At 39.2% G+C, this 19,136-nt stretch overlaps 1 protein-coding gene across 11 annotated transcripts in view; it reads left to right on the forward strand.

Moving 5' to 3' along the window:
• Positions 1 to 19,136, forward strand: part of CHN1 (chimerin 1) — a 259,736-nt gene that overhangs the window by 146,154 nt on the left and 94,446 nt on the right. For 8 of the 11 annotated variants that reach the window (XM_051848493.2, XM_051848491.2, XM_008258770.4 and 5 more), the window contains one exon: positions 8,949 to 9,237. The exons of 2 other annotated variants lie outside the window; for them this stretch is intronic. In XM_051848493.2, coding sequence (XP_051704453.2) covers positions 8,949 to 9,237 — 289 coding nt within the window. Of the gene's footprint in view, positions 1 to 8,948; positions 9,238 to 11,213; positions 11,287 to 19,136 lie in introns of those variants that run through there. One more of the 11 variants, XM_002712299.5, reaches the window with a different exon arrangement.

Genomic DNA, 19,136 nt, shown 5'->3' on the forward strand with positions numbered 1-19,136 from the left:
ATCTGATTCTTTCTTCTGATTTATTAAGTCTTCTGTTGAACCCCTCTAGTGAATTTTTCCATACAGTTAAGTATTCTTCATCTATAGAATTTATTTTTTATTATTTCTGTCTCTTTATTGATAGGATTTTCTCATGCATCTTTTTCTTGATTTTTAAATTTTTATCATGTTGTCTTATAAATTACTGAGTTTCTTTAAGACATTTATTTTGAATTTTTGTCAGGCTGTTCAAGGATGTTTATGTCTTTGGGTTGGTTTTGAGAGATTGACTTTGTTCCATTCATGGGGTTATGTTTCCTTGTGTTTTCATGTGCTTTGTAAATTTTTTGTTTTGTTTTGCTTTTTTTCTTGTATTTGATACATTTGATAAAACAGCTGCCTCTCCATCCTTATGGGCTAGTTTGGAACATAGAAGGACCTTTACCAATCAGTTTATGTAAAGGCTGTGGACCTAAAGCCTGTTGAGGGGGGGTATGCTATTTCTCTGGCTTGTTAATATAATTTCCCAATTAGAGAAATCTGCCTGTTTCTTTGTCAGGAACTCTTAATTTCTTCCTCTTGTGGTGTCTGTCTGTGGTACTGCAGGTCCTGTGGACTTCAGGTACAAGCTGCCTCATTCTCTCCTGCTTTCAGCTGCCTGTGGCCGTAGAGTCATCACTTCATGTCTGTGGGTTTCCCATCTGCAGATTCAACCAACTGGATCTGATTTTTCTAGTGAACATGTACAGGCTTTTATTCTTGTCATTATTCCCTAAATGATACATATATATATATGTATGTATATATGTGTGTGTATATATATATATAAAACTACTGTTTACATAGCATTTATATTAGGTATCATTAAGTAATCTACAGGCTATTTAAGGTATACAGGAGAATGTGTGTAAGTTACACACAAATACTATGCCATTTTATATAAGAGACTTGAGCATCTGCTGATTTTGGTATCCAGCGAATGAACCTGGAACCAGTCAGTCACACGTGAAAAATGAGAGACGACTTATGTGACTCCGCATCCATTCCCTGAATCAGGTGCTTCAGGGTCTGATTCCTTAGCGTCCTGCTGAAAAGCCAGGACACTGAATGCACGCTCCATCCTTCTTCCCTTCTGAGAGAAGCCAGCGGTTGGTTGCCTTCTGAAGGCTGCAGAGCTTTGCCATTTCTTTGTGGCCCTGCAGGCCCTCTGTTGCTGCAAGCAGCTTTCCTCACTTTGTGTTGCTGTCAGGCACCCCAAGCATCCAAACATTTCTGGTTTCTTTAGCACTCTGAGGCAGGGAGAGAAAAAACCATCCCTCAGGAAACCCTCCAAAAGCTGAAAGCACTGGATGCCTGTTCTGTTCTTCAGCACCCCTCACCACCACCACCAGAAGCCATGAGCAGAGCTGAACCATGCTAGTTTGGGGGCAGGGTATTGCAGATAAAGTGAAATGGCTCTTAGATTTTCACTGTGTTCCTCCGGTTTTGCACTTTTGGGAGTGCGGTAATTTGTTAACTGGTTTCTGAGGTTCTCATCAAGCTATTTTGGTCCGTATTTTGATACATTTTCCCTATCTTCTTAAATACTGCCTTCTCTTTCATTTCTTCTCCTTCCCACCTCCTTAAATCATCCTGTTGTCCCTGAGTATAGTAGAACAGATCTCCTGTGAATGTCTCCTGTTATCCCAGGCTAAATTAACTGCCCTATGGTTCCTGTCATCCTTTTGAGTGAATGTTCCTACCTCCTCCTGCTTTCCATCTGCTCTTGTCTCAGACAATCGCCTTAGCTTTTGGCTCTGTTTCTGCTCTCAGTTGTGGTCATTCTCCAAGCTACAGAATGGCCCCTTCTGCTGGAGTTTTCAAAATTTTTGCTTAGAGATCAAATAGCTGTTTGCTGCCAGGTTTTTGGATTCATTTAGCAATCTATTCATGACTCAGGTGTTTTGATTTTTAGGAATGAAGCCTAATGTGCAGAGTTACATTTGAGTCTCTATTGAATATGTTGTACCTTTGATCATATAGCTATAATTTACTTTCTGAAAAGATCTTCACATGTTGCTTTAGTAACCTATGCACAAGGTGCCACCTATAGAAAAAAAGTCTGTGGATGCAATTATCTTTAAAAATGAACTTGGTCCTCCATGGCAGCAGTGAAGTCTTTCTTATTCTTTGAGCCTTGTGCAGTGCTTGGCATATACTGGGCTTATTCAGTAAATTGCATTAGATAATAAATTATCAAACTTGGAACACTCCCTGTGGTGAAGTTCTTTGTATAAGTAAGAAAATGCAGCCGGCGCCGCGGCTCACTAGGCTAATCCTCTGCCTAGCGGCACCGGCACACCAGGTTCTAGTCCCGGTTGGGGCGCCGGATTCTGTCCCGGTTGCCCTTTTTCCAGGCCAGCTCTCTGCTGTGGCCAGGGAGTGCAGTGGAGGATGGCCCAGGTGCTTGGGCCCTGCACCCCATGGGAGACCAGGAAAAGCACCTGGCTCCTGGCTCCTGCCATCAGATGAGCCTGGTGCGCCAGCCACAGCGCGCCGGCCGCGGCGGCCATTGGAGGGTGAACCAACGGCAAAGGAAGACCTTTCTCTCTGTCTCTCTCTCTCTCACTGTCCACTCTGCCTGTAAAAAAAAAAAAAAAAAAAATGCAGAAAGCCATTTTTCATTCTTTACTATTTTATCTGAGAATCTCTTGAATGGACAAATACCCATTATTTCTTTGCTATGTTACGCTACAAGATACATAGGCTAATTATGAAGAGTGTTGATGGCCTTTTTGGTCCTGTGGTTTTAAATTAATATAGTTAGTCAATAACTCAGAACACGACTTTGCAATCAGACAGTCCTAGGTTTAAACTCTGGTTCTTGCATTCTCTGTGTAACTTTTGGGGATTTTTTGACTCCAAAATAAATTTTCTTTTTTGAAAAAAAAAATTATTTATTTACTTGAAAGAGTTACAACAGAGAGAGAAGGAGAAGCAGAGAGAGAGGTCTTCCGTCCACTGGTTCACTCCCCAATTGGCCGCAACAGCCAGAGCTGTGCCAATCTGAAGCCAGGAGCCAGGACAGGTCTCCCATGTGGGTACAGGAGCCCAAGGACTTGGGCCATCTTCTTCTGCTTTCCCAGACCATAGCAGAGAGCCAGATTGGAAGTGGAGCAGTTGGGACTTGAACCTGCACCCATATATTTCTTGGCTAAATTCTATTCAAGAATAGGAATATGAAGCATCCCATTTTTTTAGCATATTGTTAATTTTTTTTTTTAAATTTCCATCTCTGCATGATTCATTTGCTCCTGCATAGTTTGACTCCTGTTAGTTTTTTGTAGTCTTATCTTTCATGAGAGTAAGTCCTCAGATATCAGGGCATTGCCTGCTCCTATGTAAGTGTATTTGGCACTCAAAAGCTGACTGGTACTTCTGGGATATGAGGAAGCCTGACAGCTAGGTGCTGATGGTCTTAATTCTTAAGTCTTTCTAGTTGGGTTGATCAGATTTCCCAGAAAATAATTTTCCAGTTTCCAGGAAACATATTAACCTTTTGAGAACTTAGGCTGAAGAGAAATGGAAATCTGTCTTCGTGTTTGAAACAGTCATGTAGCTTTCAGGAGGCTGCCTCCGCCTTCAGCTCTGCCTGGTGCTCTTAGTTCACAGTCACACTGGCTTGTGCTTTTTAAAGCACAGAACTGAAGCCTGCTGTGGTGTGGAAGGTGTGATTATCTGGGGACAGGATGGGCACATTGGGGGATGTCTAACTGCTGCCTTTTTTTTTTTTTTAAGATTTATTTATTTATTTGAAAGTCACAGACAAACAGAGAAGGAGAGGCAAGAGAGAGAGAGGTCTTTTGTCTGTTGGCTCACTCCCCAATTGGCCGCAACAGCTGGAGCTGCGCCGATCTGAAGCCAGGAGTCCAGAGCTGCTTCTGGGTCTCCCACGCAGGTGCAGGGGCCCAAGTACTTGGGCCATCCTCCACTGCTTTCCCAGGCCACAGCAGAGAGCTAGATCAGTAGTGGAGCAGCAAGGACTCACAGGCACCCATATGGGATTCCAGCACTGCAGGTGGCTTCTTTACCAACTATGCCGCAGCACCAGCCCCCTAATTGCTTCTTAAACTGACTTTATGTTAATCCTTCAACTAATTCTTCTACTGCAATTCTGCACTCCAGAGCTATCTTCATGGAAAGTTTAGTGGGTTTGCTACTTCAGTGAAAATTATCTATTCTGCCAAGGAAATATCATCATGAATTGACATATTTTAATATTTTATTCCATTTTCCCATCCTGCATTATACAACAAAACACACAGAAGTCATATCCTAATGAAGTTTTGGTCGGATAAAGTGTTTTGAATTTTCTTGTATAGCTACACCCTCTTTTCTTTAGCTTTCCTCTTGGTTCATAGACTCCATTTTATTGGTATTTAGTTGATTTCAAATTATTGTATCCGTTTTAACCTTTCTTCTTGGAATATATTCATGATGGATGAATTTATGAGATGTTTATATTTCATCATTAGTTTAGCTTCTTTATCTCTGGCAAGCAATACACAAATACCTATTTATGATAAATAAAACTTTTTATATGTTGGTTTTTAGAAATACTTCCAGCAATTTATTGCTAGCTTAGAAAAGTGTGTTGTATGTGTTTTGTTTTCTATTTGCTAACAGAAAACATCTGTTAGTTTGGAGCATTCTTTAAAGAGATACTTCCAAATCACTTTGGCCTCAAGTCAAAACTAATTCTTGGGTTTAGACAAAATAAAGTTACAAAGAGAATGCCTTATACATATTTTCATTATTTTTTTAAGTATAATTCATTTGCTGAAAATGGAAAGGGTGATATTAAGGATTTTGTTGATTTTATAAAGCTAGATGTTAGAATTATATATTCTGAAATTCAATGGAGTGCAACTGGGCACAGCATTAAATAGCGTTTTAAAATATGAAAGCCAAAACCTGGAATCACTGAGGAAAAAGATATTTTTTCTGGAAAGTAGTAATTACGTACAAGAGTAGTAGTTCCATGCATATTATCCCCATCTTTTTCTTCTTTTGTTAACTCTAGTACACTTTAGAGATTATGATGATCTTTTTCCTTTCTTTCTCTTTTTTTTTTTTTGAGAGAGAGACAAAGCATACCTCCCCTCCCTGCCCCAGATGCCCATTGTGACACACAGTGCCTGAACCGGGATAAATCTAGGTAGGACTGCTGAAGCCAGAAGTTCAGGTCTTTAACGTGAGTGTCAGAAGCCCAGTTACTCAGACAGTCACTTCAGCCTCCCAGGATCTTCATTAGCAGCAAGTTGGAGTCCGGATCAAAAGCCAGGAATCAAACCCAGGTGCTTTGAGGAGAGACAGGGACATCTTAACTGCTGGGCTAATCACTTCCCCTGAAAAAGTGTATTTTCATTTTGTTGAATTCTAAGTGAGAGTTCTGCCTCTACAGTTTCAAAAGCATGCTCACCAAGGAACAAACAGCTATTAAGCAAGGACCCTGGCAGAAATAAATACATGAAAAGTAAATTTTCCTACATTGAGAGGAAATAGCTTAGCTTTAGTGGTTTTTATAAATCAGTAATGTGCAACAGTCTAGATTCCAGTAGTTGTCATTAAATCCATCCAATATGTCTTGCCTTCAATGTGGGTATATTTACTGACTCTTCACTGTTAAATTCAGAGACTTTATTCACAGAGCACAGTGGATAGGACCTCACCATCACCACTTTGCGCTCTGTTCTAGGCCCACTCTATTTAAACAAGAAATAAACTAACTCAGGGATATCCAAAAGAATTATTCTGACAGCTCCTACTTGACTTGTTGACTATAAAATAAACCAGTACAGAGATGACCCTGTACAGCCAGTGTGCTACTTATTTATTCAGATGTCTTCAATTCGTATTTACTGAACATCAATTCTGTTTTGTTTTAATGTATGGTAACTCATTCTGTTGTTCTTTGCAGGGCCTAAGTACCAAAGAAGACGGGAAACCACCACTCATTGAGCCCACTATATATTTAGCTTTGACTGAAATACTCTAATGTAATCCTTACAACCATGTGGGCTTGGGTGATATTACTCCTATTTTTTAGATGCAAAATCTGAAGAATGATGTTCCCCAAATCATCCAGCTTAGGCAATGGTAGATCCAGCATCCCACACATTTCAAACCTGTATGCTCTTGGCTAAACCCTGCTTCACGAGTGCAAGGATGATTTTGTCTTTGGACAGAGCAGTAGCCCTAAGGTCTCATAAGCATCACTGTTTCCCTGAGAGCCTACGAAGCCTTCAGTTTCCTGGGTTTTGTAGTAAGAGAGAGATACTGGTTATGCTTGGTTTCATGAACCATTTTGCAGAAATGTAACTTTCCTACATAAGAGCAAGATTATACACATTTTTGTAGTCATTTTTTAAAAAGTCAATCTAAGGGTGACCTTTTTAGAATTTAAAATTTTATATCTTTGAATTGACCTGTTTTTATGTTTGGTCCCTATTGGAGTTGCCAAGGGAACAGGAATTTTATTATGAACCATTTACTACCTAACAGAGTGCCTGGATATTTTCTTAAATATTTGTAGAAGAGTGACAGTTTGGAAGCCATAGACTTGTATAGGAAACTGTCCTGCTTTGCTGTTGTTTGGCATCACCCCTGTCTGCATCTTCTTAGAATAGAATCCATTCCTGGTCTTTTTCAAAGATTTTCAGTCCTCGCTCTACTTCTCAGCCCAAGTGTATGTCTTTTAGTTCAGATCCAGAAAGTGGAGAAGTCTCTGAGAGTTTGTGCTGTGATGCTGTTCTTTATGAAACTTACGAATAAAAGACAGTACAGTTCAGAATAGCAATGAAATTTTTCAGTTCTCTTAGTAAAAATAACGCAGTTTCCATCCTCCTCCTCTCTCGCTCTCTCACTCTCACTCTGTCTTAATTCCAAAATGGAAATTCTCCTTCTGTCCTTTGAGGCTATGTTTTAATCAAACCAAATTTTGAGTTGTTTTAGCTATCTGATAAGCTCCCTTATTAAGGCTGCAGTTTTGATTGGATCTGAAGGCTGGAGCAGACATGCAGCCTGAAGAGGAGTTGCAAATCATGGAGGGAATCCCTTAAAATAACTGAGTTGAGAAAGAAAAATGGACAAGCAATCCATGCCCACGTTGTATGGCCCTCGTTGTATATGCCCTCGTTGGATGGATTAGGAATAACCCCTTGGAAAGCAGTAGGAAGTCTAGCTGTAGATTTCTACTTTTTCAGTCAGAACATTTGCAGCCCAGGCGAGACCAGTTCAAAGGACTGATACCACTATCCACTACGTGGGTAGTCTTGAAGTACCATCTCCACTCTGAAGTCATAAGTCCTGACAAGAGTAAAACAGTCTGAGCCCTTACTGAAATGCCTGTGACAGAGATGACTTATAAAGGGACTTCCTGATAAGCCCTGTTGTTCTTATTGTTGTCACAGGCCTTATGAAAATTACAAAGTAGCTTTCCATATTTGCTTGTTAATAGCAGATAAAGTGTGTTATCTAGAAGGAAAATGATAAAAGTTTTGTATTGAATGGGAAATCTTCATATTTAACTTTGTTGTAGACATTTTACCTTCCTCGTTTTAAGACTTACATTATAAAGAAAATTTATTTGGGAAGAATGTTTGTTTTTAACATAGCAAGAAAATGGAGAACAGAAAAGTATAATTATATATGGTTAAGTAACTTGAGTGTAAACAAAAACTTGATTGCTTTTAAAGAACTAAGAGATAGTTATTAGATGTTAGAATGGTCAGTGTGGATAGTACACTGGGTTCTAGATGAAATAATTAGTAAACTCTAATTTGAATCACAGAAACAGACTTGCCTATGAGCTTATAAAAAGTGTTTTGTTTTTTAAGGACACATTAAGAGTTTTTAACTCCTATCCATTTGGCATATATGCTATCCCAGAATCATGTTGTTACATAACAAGTTGGCAATCCCATTTAACAGTTTACTTCAACAGTAGTTATTTTAGTTCATCTCTGATCTGTGTTTAATAATGAAACACATCCTTGCCAATATGTTTCATTTTTAATTAGGATCCTGTAGGATTACCTTCAGGAGACAACAGTGCCTTTTGGCATCAGCTTTCATTGAAGTTAGTGTGTTTTGTTGCCTGTATCTTCTTAGAGGGATGCTGATACCAGTCTTGACAACTCAGATCTGTTTCTGAAATTTGTTGCAGGAAGTGAAACAAAGTACTGAAATCATCATAAAAGGAAACCACTATTCTCCAGTCTTTAAAGCATGTCATCAAAACATGACTCAGAACTGCAAATTGAATTTCTGTAGTCGAGAGTTTATCACTTACATGTCCTATATATTATAAATATTTCTTGCTCACACTTAACCAGCAGACACAGAAGGACTGTGTAGAAGGCAAGAACTCATCCTTGACTGAGGCCAGAAATAGCAAAAGTATGTTTCTGTGCCCTCTTGCCCTGCGTGGCCCAGGTTCTAGAGTCAGCTCTACTTCACATGGTTGCTGGCATCATTTAGTGAGCCCTGAAAAGAACTTTACCATTAAGTGACATGAATGCTGGGGTCTAAAGTACATTAACTATTTTTATTGGTCAATTTGAAGAAAAAATGTTAATATGGAAATTTCACGTTAAGAAACTGACCAGTTGAATATTGAATGTGTTTTAATAAGATATAAAGTTTCTTTTCCTCCATTATTCTTACAGGCATAATGAAATGGCTTAAAAAGATAAAATTTTCTCTCTAGGGTAGGCATGCTTTTGACTTGTTATCCCTAGTTTATTGCAAGTTCATTCTTTGTGTTCAAAAGTTTAATTTTATATATTCTAGACAGGTCTCAGAGATTAGCCACAGTTTATTTAAATGAAGAAGACACACACAAACAATGCAATAGTTTTTTTTCCCCCCCAGAAAGAATTCACTTACTTACTTTTCTTAAAAACATCTTTCCCATTTCATTGAGGCAGATTTGGAAGTCAAACCAGAAACTTCAGGCTCTACTACGATGGAAAGCACTTTGTTGGGGAGAAACGCTTTGAGTCCATCCACGATCTGGTGACTGATGGCTTGATTACTCTCTATATTGAAACCAAGGCAGCAGAATACATTGCCAAGATGACGATAAACCCAATTTATGAGCACATAGGATACACAACCTTAAACAGAGAGCCAGCATACAAAAAACATATGGCAGTCCTGAAAGAGACACAGGATGAGAAAGATTCTACAGGCCAGGATGGGGTATCAGAGAAAAGGGTAAGCGACCATGAAACCACACTTTATCTTTTTCTGTTTGGGTCCTCTTAAGAAAACCATTATTTCCAGAATACATTGATTTCTCCACAATGCTTTAAATGGTACATGCATTTTCTTTTCTTTCTTTGTTTCTTTCTTTTTAATGTCTAGTTTCTGTGGTGTTAAACTGCTTGTTTAGTTAAAATATGTCAGATATATTTACTTCTGTGCTCCTGATTGTTTCTTATTTTATCAGTTTCATAGTTGTAAAAATATGTTGGAAAAAAGGTACTTAGAAAAAAAAGTTCAGAAGATTTGGTCAGAAGCTTAAACTTATGATTAAGAAAAGAGCTATTTCTTTATATGGAATTAAGGGGGTCATACTATATCAAAACTTTTTTTGTTTGTCATGAAGTTAATGTGCTTTATAAATGGTTCTGCTCTTCATTGAGATTTATTTATTTTCTACTGCATGTGATTCAATTCAGTCAATTACTGACCATTAGATAGTGTTAGTAATCAGACAGTCTTGAGTTGGGGAAGCTTCATCCCTTTATGGACTGTTGACAAGTTACTGAGTCAGGAAGATCTACTTCTCCTTATTTATAAAAGAAAATTTAAATGTTTCAGTTGTCATATTTTCATTGTGATGGATTTTAAGTTAACATAAAAAGATATAATTCTTTGACATTAACATGATTTAATTTTTGAAAACTGTCCCCACCATTCCCTTCACCAAGATGATGTGAGAAAATTTTCTGATATTGTGTGGAATTTCATTGGAGGAATTTTAGGTATTCCAATTGGAACTTCATTCATTAGTTTTTATATTTTGAGAACCTTTAATTGCTAGTTCAAAGAAGCCTAGTAGGTTTGGAACTTGAATTCCATTCCAAGATTTGTGTGCAAGTTACTTAATTTCTCTGTACTTAGATTACCTGATTTGTAAAATTGTAATAAATTGTGAGGATTGAACGAGATAGTATGTGTAAACTCAGACAGTGCTTGGCATATGGAAAGCATTCAATATGAGTTTTATGGCAGTGTTTTTGAAATAACTATGTTACTTCAAAGTAGCACCCTATAAAACTTCCATTTATTTTGGAATATTTAGATATAAATTGGAAATTTAGATGTTTATTATCCAGGGAAAGTTTTAGCTTATGGCATATCTTTCTTGGATTGTTAATCTGTGGCTATAGAGAAACCAGTGTTTTAAGTGATAAGCTGTAAGACATTTGTAAATAATGAGTTTTCATATATTCATATTTGTTAGGAACCATGAACCTTGTATAGAAGTAGTCAGAATTTGAAATTCTAAATATATACTTATTTTGTTCTTCCATTGTCTAATTCCTGTTTTTACACGTTGGTTGATTTTCTATCCATGACATTTTAAAATAATGCTTGCACTTAAATATTTAATACTGACATTATATTCTATACAGATGTACTAGAATATTCTAAGTCAGCATTTGTGAAGTGTTTTAAATGTGTACATATCAGTCTTTCAAAAGTTGATCAGGCTAATAATAACCTTTGCTAATGTGTTCTGTACATACTTTTCCCCACCCAGGGACTTGAGCTGCAGACACTTAGCTATTTAACATTAGGCTGCATTTAACTTCACAGGGCCTTGGTTGTCCCTCCTGCAAAGTGGAAATGATATTCACAGAGGCAGCGGACCAAGGCAGATACTGCCTGGTGCACACCTTTAGCACGAGGAGGCATGATTCCCAGTGAGTTCTGGCAAAATTGCATGTCAGTTCCTGGATTATCTTGTACTGGTAGCCAGTGATAGCTATTTAGAGGAAAAGCTGGCATTGGGAAGTATCTCCAGCAGTACATAATTAAGACATTACATATTAAGAATAATTTAAACTTAAAATATCATTTTAAAAATTACTCTTTGCTTCAGATTGCATGCATCTTAAATCTAGTTGGCTTGGCTTAAAATCTACTCACTCAAAAATAGATTTATTTTATTTACAGGTGTCATCCAACAGGACAGGGATGATGACCTGTTCAACAGCTTGAAACGTTGATTCCCTGTCACAGTGGATGACATTTGTAAGTAAAAACAATCATATTTCATTGACTAAAAAAAAAAAAACTATTGACACAAGTGTGGTTTAATAAATATTTTAATGGGTCTTTAATACTTAAAACACTTACTGTCCATGACTCCTTCATTTCAGAGGCAAAGAGTGTTGGTGTTGCAGGAATTAATATCCTGTTGTAGAAAGGGTACTAGTGTTGGAATTAAGAGCTAGGTTCTAGTTCTACTATAGCAGTGGATTTTACATGTCATTTTGGGTAAACTGCTTCACTTCTCTGACTACATATCTCCCCACCTTTTACAGGAGAGATTGAGACTAGATGAACTATAAGATGGCTTCTTATAGTCTGTGATCCTTCGTGGAGTATAGGTATTGAAAGAGAGGTAGTACAGTACTAAAAATAGCACCCTAGTGGGGTCTGGAAAGGCAAGATCTGTTTTGTTTGTCCACCAATTAATCTATGAACTTGGAACAGTTACCCAGCCTGTCTGCACTTGAATTTCTTCATATGAGATAAGGAAACATTAGTTTCATAGGATTTTAGTAAATACTGCAAAACGGGTTCTGCATGCATTTAGGTGTGATAAAAATTACATTTTAAAAATTCTTTTCATATACACCTTTTCAGCTTTGCTAATGACCTCATATGGTTATAACTCTCCAATAGTGTTACCAAATTTTTTTGAATCACCTCCCTTTATTAAGAATACTTTTTGGGGGCTGGAGCTGTGGCATAGAGGGTAAAGCCGCTGCCTGCAGTGCTGGCATCCCATTTGGGAGCCAGCTCAAGTCCCAGCTGCTCCATTTCTGATCCAGTTCCCTGCTAATGTGTCTGGGAAAGCAGTAGAATATGGCCCAAGTGCTTGGACCCCTCCACCCATGTGGGAGACCTGGAAGAAGTTCCTGACTCCTAGCTTCAGATTGGCCCAGCTCTAGGCATAGCAGCCATTTGGGGAGTAAACTAGCAAATGGAAGACCTCTCTCTCTCTCTGTCTCTGCCTCTCTGTCTTTCAAATAAATAAATAAATCATTTTTTAAGAATACTTTTGGAAAATAACGTTTCATGAAGTCCACTTTGAAAATTTTTGAACCAAATAATATTTTAATGTCTTTTTTTGTTTTAAAATTCAAAGTTGAGAATTCCAGGTATTTTTGTTTATGCAGTTCTTAAGGGATTAAGTTGTGTGTCTGAGCTTTTGTGAAAGGTTGAAAGAATTAACTTTATGGCCATGAAGTTTTGTTTTTTTTTCTTTGTCACAGGAAGTAAACCCAATGAATTACTAGTCCCAAGAAAATCTGGTGGTCCATTGTGAGGGAAAAACATTTTTTCCAAGTAATAGCTGTTCCATTTTTCTCATTAGTACTTAAGTTGTTTCCTTGGCTTGAAATAGCCATTAAAAACTTTATTTTTAAGGTTTGTTTTATTTATTTGAAAAGAAGAGTTAGAGAGAGAGAGAGAGAGAGAGATCTTCCATCCTCCCCAAATGGCCACAACAGCCAGGACTGGGACAGGCCGAAGCCAGGAGCTTCATCTAGGTCTCAGGGGCCCAAGGACTTAGGCCTTCTGCTGCTGCTTTCCCAGACATATTAGCAGGGAGCTAGATTGGAAGTGAAGCAGCCAGGGCTTGAACCAGCACCCCTATAAGATGCCAGCATTTCAGGTGGTGGCTTAACCTATTTCACCACATCGCAGACCTCCCATTGGAAACTTGAAAAATTTTTAACATTATAGTACATTTAATCATAAAATTGTAGCACACTGAGAAGTCAGATTTCATTCTCTTCTAAAATGACTTAATTCACCACTCCAGAGTAGCCGTGAGCCCAACCTTATTTACTTCTTAAAATTTAGCTTGTAACTAGATTTGAATGGTTTCTTGTTCCAGGTAGTAAATATAATATGTTTGCCTCAGCAGAGAGTACGGCTGAATTCTGTAGCCTTTGTGATAATTTTATACTTACTAATAATGTAATTTTAAATCCCCCAAACCCATCCTTTAGGAAAACATCTCATATAATATAAACTACCAAATAAAGTCTGTAATTTACATTTCAGAAACTATACTAAGAACCAAAGTTCTGAATCTAGGCAGAATGTCTTTACTGCTTGATTGAGTGATCTAAATTCCCAACCTGTCCCACAAAAAAAGATGTTTATGTTGGCAAAAGTATGCAAAATGAAGTGTTTGATTCTGTAGAACTTTGACAACTGTGTGTGTGTGTGTGTAACTTTTCTTACTTTGTAAGTTTGGAGTGCATGTAGTGCTTTACATATTAATGTATTATTAAGGAATCTCTTATATTTAAATTCCATTTTCTGGAACCACCATTTTGCACAGTGGTTAAGCCACTGCTTAGGTGCCTGTATCTCATATCAGAGTCCCTGGGGTTGAGTCCCAACTCTGTTTCCAGTCCAGCTTTTTTCTGCTGATACATACACTGGGAAGCAGCAGATGACAGCTCAAAGTGCTTGAGTCCCTGTCACCCAGATAGGAACCAGCACATGGAAGATCAATCAATCTCTCTCTCTCTGCCTTTCAAATAAAATAAATCGATACATTTTTAGTTTCATTTTTCAAAGACTTTCTTGGGATTACCAGACTACATACCTGTAGGACAACCTCATGAAATTTGAAGCTGAGGCCAGCGCCGCTGCTCAGTAGGCTAATCCTCCGCCTTGCAGTGCCGGCACCCCAGGTTTTAGTCCCGGTCAGGGCGCCGGATTCTGTGCCGGTTGCCCAGCTCTGCTGTGGCCCCGGAAGGCAATGGAGGATGGCCCAAGTGCTTGGGCCCTGCACCCGCATGGGAGACCGGGAGGAAGCACCTGGCTCCTGGCTTTGGATCAGCGCGGTGCGCCGGCCACGGCGGCCACTGGAGGGTGAACCAACAGTAAAGGAAGACCTTTCTCTCTGTCTCTCTCTCTCACTGTCCACTCTGCCTGTCAAAAAAAAAAAAAAAAAAAGAAAAAGGAAATTTGAAGCTGAAATGTGATTAGGGCACTGCCATTACTACTGGCATTCTTTACCTCCCTTATATCCTTAGTCTTGTCTCCTAGAATAGCAGAAGGGATGTGAGCAGTCTGTGTATGCTAATTGGCTTAGTCTCTTATGAAGCAACTCCCATAGATGTTTTTACTTTCTTTAAAAAAATACATGCATGACACATTATCTGAGCCATGTAATTAATCTTTAAGGTGAAGTCAGCAGGAAAGCCATACTCATCGACTTAATCCAGAGGAGTGGGTGGCATGAAGCAATCTACACGACACTGTGGTGATTTCTTGGTCTTGTACCTTCTCAGTCTTTGAGACCTTTTCCTGTTATTCCTTGCTCCTTCTCAAGCTATGCTCCCCTTCTTGTTCTTCTACTTTGCTTTTATCTACCTTACTCCCTCTCCCCTGGTCAAATTTCACTGTGGCTTTTTCAAGGTTAGGGTCAGTTGTTCCAGGGGAAACTAGTCCCTTGGAGAGCTGCCTAGTGGGTGCAGATCACTGATTTGCATTAAAAGACTACAGCTTCTGCATAGAACTTCTGGTAACTGGTTGAGCCTCCATAAACATCCTCTTTAAGGTAAAAAGGCCTACAGTGTTCAGTGTGTATTCATGTGTTCTTCTCATTATTTTTTAAAATTTTTTATGATATTTATTTGTAAGTTTTAGAGAGAATTGCTCTTCCATCTGCAGGTTCACTCTATAGATGGTCGCAACTTCCAGGACTAGGCCAGGCTGAAGCCAAGAGATGCCAGGAGCTTCTTCCAGGTTTCCCACATCAGTGGCAAGGGCCCAAACACATGCCAACTTCCGCTGCTTTCTCCAGGCCATTGGCAGAGAGCTGGATACAACCAGAACACAAACCAGCATCCATATAGGATGCCAGCGTGGCAGGCAGAATCTTTACTCTCGACACCAGAACACCGACCCCTGTCTGTATGTTCTTGAGCAAGCCACTTCCCTTCCTAAGTCTCAGTTTGTCCCAGTCTCTGAAATAGGGGTTATGGATGCCATTGAGCCAGCAGTTGGGAAAATTGATGAGTTTTTGTTATAAGACCTTCCTTGTAAATACAGTGTAGTACTTGAAGCATTGTTGCTTTCTGGGATCAGAGCATCCACCAACCAGATGCCCTTAACAAGGTCTTAGTATATCTCACCAGCCTTTGCTAGAAATAGCATGTTCAGGTTTCTCTTGAAGATCCATCTTTTTAGCACTTGAACTGCCTTTGAAGTTCAAAAGATAATGTCCAAAAGTTCCTAATTGCATCAAGAAAGTGCTATCTTATAATAATAAGGTGCTACCTCTACTCAGATCGGAAAGCAAGTCTTTGTACCCACTGATGTTCTAAGGACTGGTAAAGCTAACAGTGGTATTTAACACTAACATACTAACAGTGGTTAGTATCGACTAGGGTTCTAACCCCGCTTTCCTGAGTGTAAGACAAGGAGAGCCTCCTGCTCCTGAGCCTGCCTGCCTGCCTGCCTGTGAACTTCTACTGAGCCTGCCCTCCATAATGAGCCCATTAGTATCTTTCCAAGTTCCCTTAAGCCCACCTGTTTATTGACTCCAGATAAGTAACTGCTCTCCTTCCTATGCCTTTAATACCTTCATACTTTAGTCTATCATGAGCCATCCATATAAACTATTGCTTCTTGTTCAAACGTCTTGGAATTTAAGCTGTTTAGAGCAAGGCAGAAATATTGTCATTTCTTCTGTAGTTTACCTGAATTAACTTATCTCCTTTCAAAATTAATTGCATTTATTGTATGTCTCTCATTTGCAAGGAAATAGGTGGGAAAAATACATGTATGTAAGGTAGAAATCCACCTCAAAACTCACATTTTAATATTTAATTATTTCTACCTGCTTAATTAACAGGCATCTTTTTTTTTATTTAAGCAGGCATCTTGAGAATTTCTTACATCATCTAACTAGTATTGCAGGAGGTCAACACATGCTAAATTGAACTCACTTCTGTTTGAGTTTGCTGATAAAATAGCCTAGCAGGTCATAGAAAATACCTTTGTAGGCAGGAAACCTGATTTTTCAGAATCATGGGTCAGAAATTAATATGACATGCTGGCATTCCACTCCAGTTTCAAAGCTTTCATCCCTCAGTATTATTTCACTTCTCATTTACCACCTTGAATTTTATGTAAACAGTAGTCAACTGAGTAAATGTATAAACAAATAAATGTAACTTATTAATTCAGCCAAATCCAAGGCCCTAATAGAAATTAGTACCAAGACTGAGAAAGTGCAATAATTCAGTTTGACTTGATATCGTATATTTTTCCCTTTAAGAACTCAGAATCCTTAGAATCCCATGGGGGATGGGGAGGGCCATTCCTCATTCCACAGATAAAGTAGGAGAAAACTCTTTGTGACATGAGGCAATTTGTGAGGATGGTGGCTGAATGTACCTCGTTGGGATGTGTTCCCAGAAGCCAGCCTGTCAGGGGTACTTCCCCAGGCTCTTGGCTGTCAGTCATGTGGGACTGTCTAGACCCTTACCGCACCCCGGAGGATCCCAGGCTATGATGATTCAAAAAAAGTTAAATACGGCCCCGGAAGTTACATGTGTGAATCTCCTCTGTCCTTCCATCTTATCACCCATAGAAATAATTAGTAATTGGGAGCCATTAGGGAGAACCAGATGGAAAGAGGAAGATGGAAGATAAACATCAGTTCCTCTGCTCCAGTAAACCAGGCCAACAGAAGGCCAAATTGCAGTTTTCTGAGCCAGCTACAGTTTTTGGGGAAGTTTCTGTGTCTGTGCCAATTGAAGAAATAAACTAATCAAATTATTGATTTGAGGGTTGGAAAAGGAAGCTACTAAGAATTCTTTCACCATTGCTGTTTGAGAGTCTTTACCATTCTGGTGGGGAAATAATAATTAGTGGCAAAAATTTCCATGGATTTACAAGCACCAACTCTGGTAATTTTAGGGTAATACCATTTTGGGGGTACAAAACAAGAAGAGACTATCAAGCAGTAGGCTGACCTTACCATATTGCTTGCAAACTAATTGTGAGCAATTGCAAATTGTTACCTTAGATCTCATGCTCAGTGGTTTGGAACTGTACTTTTCATCTTATACTTTTTGATCCATGGTGTTTCCCTCTATTTGGAGTTATTTCTTTTTCTGCTGATCTGTGGACTTCTCCAAGATTGGGCAGTCATAGCCATGTCCCTGAGCCTTTATTTACTAAGCTTTAAGAACTTTATTGTTTTTACATGGACACACACATTAGTCCACCACCCTTTTGTGACCTCTTCAGGTTAATAGAACTGGTCAAAAATGCTCAAGCCTAAACATTCTATTAGATTCTTTCAACAGGAAATTACCAACAACTATAATGGCTGCTAATCTGGCATTTGTTAGTGTGTCTCCCTTTAAGTATACAGTAGACCCTCCATATGTGCAGGTTCCACATTTGTGGTTTCAACAACTAGATCCAATATATCCCCTCCCCCAAAAGACTTTTGAACATGTACAGACCTTTCTTAATATTCCTTAAATAAGCCGGCGCCGTGGCTCAATAGGCTAATCCTCCACCTTGCGGCGCCGGCACACCGGGTTCTAGTCCCGGTTGGGGCGCCGGATTCTGTCCCGGTTGCCCCTCTTCCAGGCCAGCTCTCTGCTATGGCCAGGGAGTGCAGTGGAGGATGGCCCAGGTGCTTGGGCCCTGCACCCCATGGGAGACCAGGAAAAGCACCTGGCTCCTGGCTCCTGCCAGGATCAGCGCGGTGCGCCGGCTGCAGCGGCGGCCATTGGAGGGTGAACCAACGGCAAAAGGAAGACCTTTCTCTCTGTCTCTCTCTCTCACTGTCCACTCTGCCTGTCAAAAAAAAAAAAAAAAAAAAAAAAAAAAAAAAATATTCCTTAAATAATACAGTATGACAACTATTTACATGATATTTGTACTGTATTAGGTAATCCATGTAATCTAGAGTGATTTAAAAGAGATGGGAAGATGTTTCTAGGTTATGTATAAATACTACACCATTTTATGTAAGGAAATTGAGCACCCCTGGACTTTCATATCCTGGGTGAGGGTGATACAAAGGGACAACAGTACTGCTACATTATTTCTACTGTGACTGCTCAGTAACTTGAACAGATCAAAGAAAGTTTCCTGTATATATATATTTTTTTAAGATTTATGCCTTTATTTGAAAGGCAGAATTACAGGGGGAGGGGGGCAAGAGAGCACACTTTGTCTGCTGATGCACTCCCCAAATGACTGCAATGTCTGAAGCTGGACTAATCTGAAGACAGGATCCAGGAACTTCTGGATTTCCCACATGGATACAGGGGCCCAAGCAGTTGGACTATCCTCCGCTGCTTTCCCAGGTGCACCAGTAGGGAGCTGGATCAGAAGTGGAGCAGCTGGGATTCCAGCCGGCACCCATATGAGATACTGGCACCGCAGGCCACAGCTTTAGCTGCCACACCACAGCGCCTGCCCCACCCCCACCCCTATTTCTTTAGCTTCTAAAACTAGTCAGTAAAAATTCACTAAGTGCTAAAAGTTTGCTAATGACCTAATTCACATTAAATTTTACATCTCATCCAACTTAAACATTTTTCTTGATAAATTCTAAGTTTTTGCAGCTTTTACCTAATTTAACAGCAGTGTTTGGTAAAAGGTCACCTTTACTGTAAAATTTCCTTCCAAAGTAGAGGCTTTTACTCAGGTTTCAAATTGCTTAGTACCTTAAGAAATTTACAGCTTCCTTCCACCCACTCAGCTGGAAGGGAGGATCCCTTTTCTGGGTGTCCTTGGCTTATTAACTTCAGAATGCCTTTGAGCCAAGTTCTTAGTGAGGGACAAAACTGAAATCCTAGCCCTTGAGAAAATTCTGT

This window comes from Oryctolagus cuniculus, chromosome 3, assembly GCF_964237555.1.
Source record: "Oryctolagus cuniculus chromosome 3, mOryCun1.1, whole genome shotgun sequence".
NCBI lineage: Eukaryota > Metazoa > Chordata > Mammalia > Lagomorpha > Leporidae > Oryctolagus > Oryctolagus cuniculus.